Source organism: Colossoma macropomum, unplaced genomic scaffold, assembly GCF_904425465.1.
Source record: "Colossoma macropomum unplaced genomic scaffold, Colossoma_macropomum, whole genome shotgun sequence".
Taxonomy (NCBI): Eukaryota; Metazoa; Chordata; class Actinopteri; order Characiformes; family Serrasalmidae; genus Colossoma; species Colossoma macropomum.
Window position 1 is genome coordinate 20738913 of NW_023494793.1, and position 5108 is coordinate 20744020.

General features: G+C 37.0%; 1 protein-coding gene across 1 annotated transcript; it reads left to right on the plus strand.

Moving 5' to 3' along the window:
* Positions 1 to 1065: 1065 nt before the first annotated feature.
* On the plus strand, positions 1066 to 5108 carry LOC118814064 (chondroitin sulfate N-acetylgalactosaminyltransferase 1-like). The gene is made up of 7 exons (XM_036579728.1): positions 1066 to 1690; positions 1813 to 2029; positions 2898 to 2999; positions 3765 to 3943; positions 4143 to 4234; positions 4346 to 4427; positions 4813 to 5108. Exons 1-7 carry the CDS (start codon positions 1081 to 1083, stop codon positions 5106 to 5108), a joined length of 1578 nt encoding a protein of 525 aa, XP_036435621.1. The 5' UTR covers positions 1066 to 1080.

Consider the following 5108-nt stretch of genomic DNA (forward strand, 5'->3'; position numbering starts at 1 on the left):
TTGTGCTCGTCTTATAGTATTGAGTGCTCACCACTTAGTATCTGGTGCTCAAAAATTCTTTACCTAAAATATACACTGCACATCCCTTCAGGGGCTCCGTAATAGCCATGTAGCTACCTTGATAACTAAAGCTTTTAGCTCATTGTCCTCCTCATCTGATTAGTGATTTCTGTCATTTGAGTAATCCATTCTCTCCATTGTAATGATGATTTGAAGACTAATCTGGGCTGGACAATATGGCAAGAATAGTATATCATGGTACTTCAAGACATTTTTGTGAATCACGATATGCATCACAATATTTAGTTTGTCTGAGATTTAAAAAGTTGGAACAGAGAAAATATAAACCAAAAATCCTCTAATAAACCTACAAAACTATAATGTTTCACAAACTGCAAGAATATCAATAATTCCAATTAAACAGTACTAATTACACTCTCTTTGTAATGAAACAAGTTCTTTAAGTAACGTCAGTATCCATGATATGCTCAGAAAAACGTAACATAATTTATCACGATAACAATAAAATAGTCATATTGCCCACTGCTACAGTTACCATGGTTTTACATGTTCAGTAAGATTTCTGACTTGACAGCATTAACATTAGCTTTGTAGATGGTTACTTTTTCACGTTTTCTTTTTTGGAGTGTCCTTGTAAAAAAACATGTAAAAAAATCAATGCATTACTCTTTATATAATTGCTTCTTCATTGGCAAGATACAGGGTCACCTATGTGAATGAGCAGGTTATGTTAAACACTGAATGCTGAACAACAGTATAGTCAAAGTTCCAAATACATGCTACTAAACATCAGTGATGTATTTTTTTCCATTTTAGTTGAACCCTTGATGATATGGACAGATGACAATACATAAGGTGACTTGAAGATGCTCAGGAACATAAGCTTTTAAGCACAGAAATGAACCAAAATGTGTTAAATGAGAACTAAGAAAACATGAGCCAGTAATCAAAACTACTCTAACTTCAGTGATTTAAAATGGAAATAAACTACATTTCACTTACTGCACAGATCCTGGTTGGAGCAGATCCTGAACTAGCTTGGTAAAACTCCGTGCAGTCATGCTGAAGAGGTGGTTTCTGGCCATGGTGGTCCGTAGGGGACTTATGCTCATGGTGACATTCTGCTTCGTGTCCCTCCTGTATTTCCTGACCTGCAGACCTCATGGAAACCAAAAGCACCAAATGTTTAAAGGGCCAGTGGATGATATGAAGTACCAGACTTTGCTGCAAGAACACGAGGAGCAATATCACCACTATGCCACCAGCCTCACAAAGCAAATCTTCCAGTTGAAGAAGGCTCTCCAAGTGAGGAGAAGACAGCTGCAGAAGTCTCTGGAACAGGCTGCTGTAATGCTTCCACTGAAGTTGGAAGAACTGGGGCAGAAGAGTAACTCAGAGCTTGAGGTGTTCTTCAACAGGCAGCTGCACCATGCAGAAATTCATCTAGGCACAAATTTACCAAATGAGCATGCTCTGGTGCCATTTGAGACCTTTACTCTTCACAGGGTCTATCAGCTGGAGACTGGGCTTGCACGGCACCCTGTGCAAAGAGCTCTTCAGAAGGACCTGGGTGGAGCGTTAGAAGCCGCCCTACACATCCTAAACGATCCTCAGAAAAGGGACAACTCTCGCTACCATAGAATATACTCCCCACGGGACTTTTTTGAGGGTGAGGTTACCTTTTGAATCTTTATTTTTTGCATTATGGACAGGGCTGTTTTGCCTCAATGTTTTCCCAGACTCAGATTGATCTACATTAATGTTCTTTTCTTTGGTTTTGAATTGTACTAGGAATTTTCCGCACAGAACGAGATAAGGGGACCCTGTATGATCTCACATTCAGAGATAATACTTCCCTGGACTTCAGGAGGCTACTTTTCTTTCGTCCATTTGCGCCTCTGATGAAGGTGATGGAAGAAGTAATTGACACATCCAACATGCTAATAAACATAATCGTGCCATTGGCAGAGAAGGTGGACTCGTTCAGACAATTCATGAATAATTTCAGGTGGGACTCCAAATTTTCATGTAATATTTTCTTTTGGTAAGCTAGAGTACAGTGCCATACAAAGGCAGGGGTATAGCCAGAGTAGCCAGCCTTCTAGTAGGGTTGAGTTTTTCCCTCAAAATTGGACCCTTTAATTGCAAGCAGAGGGTATCTTATGTAGGTCAGCCTTTGAAATGGTGCTAGTATTACATTTTTACATTAGATGGACCTGATTATTACCCTAACTTTGTCCAGCACTTCCACCGTCATTATCATTAATCCACCACCATAATTTACATTCACATCACTGTTCTAGACAAGATTATCTCAATGAATCATAATTACTTATTTATTATTAGTAATTACATAATTACATAATTACTTATTACTTATTTATATTCACTTCTGCAATAAAATTTTTTCTCAGAGCATGTTGTGTCTTAAAATAAGTGTATTTAAAGTGTACTCACACAGAAAGGTGTTCTTTATATATCATTGGCTAATCATGGTAAACAACAATTATTTATTATAGTCTATATATACATTAAGTTAATCGAGTTAACCACTTGTGAATAAAACTGGACTAGCACAAAAATTAATTAATTAACTAATTAGTTAATTTTCTTCTGCCCACTGAGTGCCTCAGTTTTCTTTTTTGTTGTTTTCTATGACCTTTGCTGACTGCATTAACAAATAACTGCTTAGGCTACTTTGGCAATATTAGTTTCGTTATTTTATTAATAATTAATTTAGTCAAGTTATCAATAGGCTATTTCATCAAAATGCCCCCCCCCACCACCCCTGCTTGGCTATGCCCCTGAAAGCTGTTATGTGCTTCATGTGCTTTATTAACACTTCTAACATTTACTGTCCTCTCCTTTGGTCACAGGGAAGTTTGCATTCGGCAAAATGAAAGAGTTCATCTGACTGTGGTGTTTTTTGGAACACATAAAATGGATGAAGTGAGAGGAATTATAGATGCCACTGCAAGGTAACACAAGATTACTAGACCTTTATACTGCATATAGGGAATAAAACAGCTCCACAGCAGAAGTAGATTTTTAGGTAAAAATAAAATAATCGTCCTTTGCAGTAAAATGCAATAAATGGTCTTAAATTCCGGATTTAAAGTAGCCTATAACTGCTAATTCACCAACCTATAACCCAAGCGCAGACTGCTGGTCACCATAGCAACAATCTCGCCTAACTAGTAGCTAACGAAATGGCAAAAAAAAAGATTTAAGACGAACATCAAAAATTTGGAGACGAACAGATAATTAAGCGCTCTACCTGATTTCCTGATACATTTAATGTGCAACAAGAACAATGGTGCAGCAGTTACATTCTGGAACCTGAAGCACTATTTAAGGTGGAATGGGAAATTGAAGCTGGCAAATGACAAGTTGACTTTAGCCTCGAATAAAGTCAAACGTTGAGAGACAATTTTCAAGAAACTATTTTACTTTTGCGGGAAAGTTTCTTGTCGGAGATGCAAGAAAAGCAGCTGTAACTGAACTAAAGCTTAAAGCAGAACAAAGTAAGTCTGTGTTTTTTAGTCTACACTAGTACATTTGCGCATACTAAGACATATTTACAGCCAAGATGGTAAAATGGGCATAAAATGTTGTGGCCCCCATGTCGTTTGATTTTTGTTGAAAGGACAAAATGGCTCTTCTTAACATGCGCTGACTGTGACTTTATGAGGAATGGACTGAAAACCTTTGGACTGAGATATTTTATTTTGCTTTTTAAACAGGAAAATGAGATCCAGGAACTTCACTCTAATACATCTAAATGAGAAGTTTTCCAGAGGGAGAGGTTTAGACATGGGAGCTCGGGCCTGGAAGAAGAGCAATGTCTTGCTTTTTTTCTGTGATGTGGATGTACATTTTACTGCAGAGTTCCTCTACTCCTGCCGCATGAATGCCCAACCTGGTAAGAACCTGGAAAGATCACATAATGTGTATAAAATGTAAGCTTTTGATGTAATATTTAATGTGTAATGTTATAATGTAGCATGGTGATTCCACTCCATTATAACATCTATTCGTCTAAAAGGAATGTGATTTTTCGCTTCATTAAATCATAACTGATACGATGATGTTGGTGGACAGTTTGTTATTGCATCTTATAGGTAAAAGAGTCTTCTATCCCATACCGTTTAATCAGTACAACCCAGAAGTAATATATGGTGAACATAACATACCTCCAGTTGATAAACAGCTGGTGAGAATTTTATTCCTTACAGATTCAGTTAATAAATAATAATAAAAAAAAGTTAAACAGAAGCTGTTATTATGTGCATCAGCACTGTTTTGCTCTCTTTTCTCTCAACAGGTAATCAGTAAAAGTATGGGATTCTGGCATGACTTTTCGTTTGGGATGACATGTCAATATAGGTCAGATTTTGTCAACATAGGTAATAAACAGTTACATTTGTTTCCAACTTATAAAAGTCCTACAGTTAAAAATTTGAAATTTGTTATTAAAAACATTAAGTGAGAGTCAACCAACTACTAAATGATTGGCCAACTACCATGTCACTTCAGCTTATAGTATTGGTTCTAAATTGTTACTGTTATGTCCAGTTTTTCAAAAAATGACACATCAAGTTGTGTTAAGATTTATGATGTGTTGACTTGCAAAATAATGGCAGATTAAAATGCACTACTTTTTAATACTACATGTTATTACCTGTAGGACTTTTAACAATCAAATATTACAATAATAACACATTTAAGCACTGTGTACAGCATTTGTAAACATTATCTTACTGACTTACACATTTTGTCCCTTTTCGAAAGGTGGCTTTGAGTCCAGTATAAAAAGCTGGGGAAAGGAAGACTTGCACCTCTACAGAAAATATCTTCACAGCAATCTCATGGTAGTGCGGGCCCCTTCACGAGGACTCTTCCATATGTGGCACGAGAAAGTTTGTGCAGATGACTTACCGACAGAGTCATTTAAAATGTGCATGCAGTCTAAAGCTATGACTGAGGCTTCCCACAGCCAGATGGGGGAGCTTTTATTTCACCAGGAAATAGACAGTCATCTACATAAACACAAACTCAGTGATAATGCTGACATTAAGGGCACATGA

Excerpts from the sequence above, each read along its gene's own strand:
- LOC118814064 (XM_036579728.1), top strand. The coding sequence starts at position 1,081 with ATGCTGAAGAGGTGGTTTCTGGCCATGGTGGTCCGTAGGGGACTTATG. Across the intron at positions 1,691-1,812 it reads CCCACGGGACTTTTTTGAGG|GAATTTTCCGCACAGAACGA; the intron begins GTGAGGTTACCT and ends GAATTGTACTAG. Across the intron at positions 3,944-4,142 it reads CCGCATGAATGCCCAACCTG|GTAAAAGAGTCTTCTATCCC; the intron begins GTAAGAACCTGG and ends TGCATCTTATAG.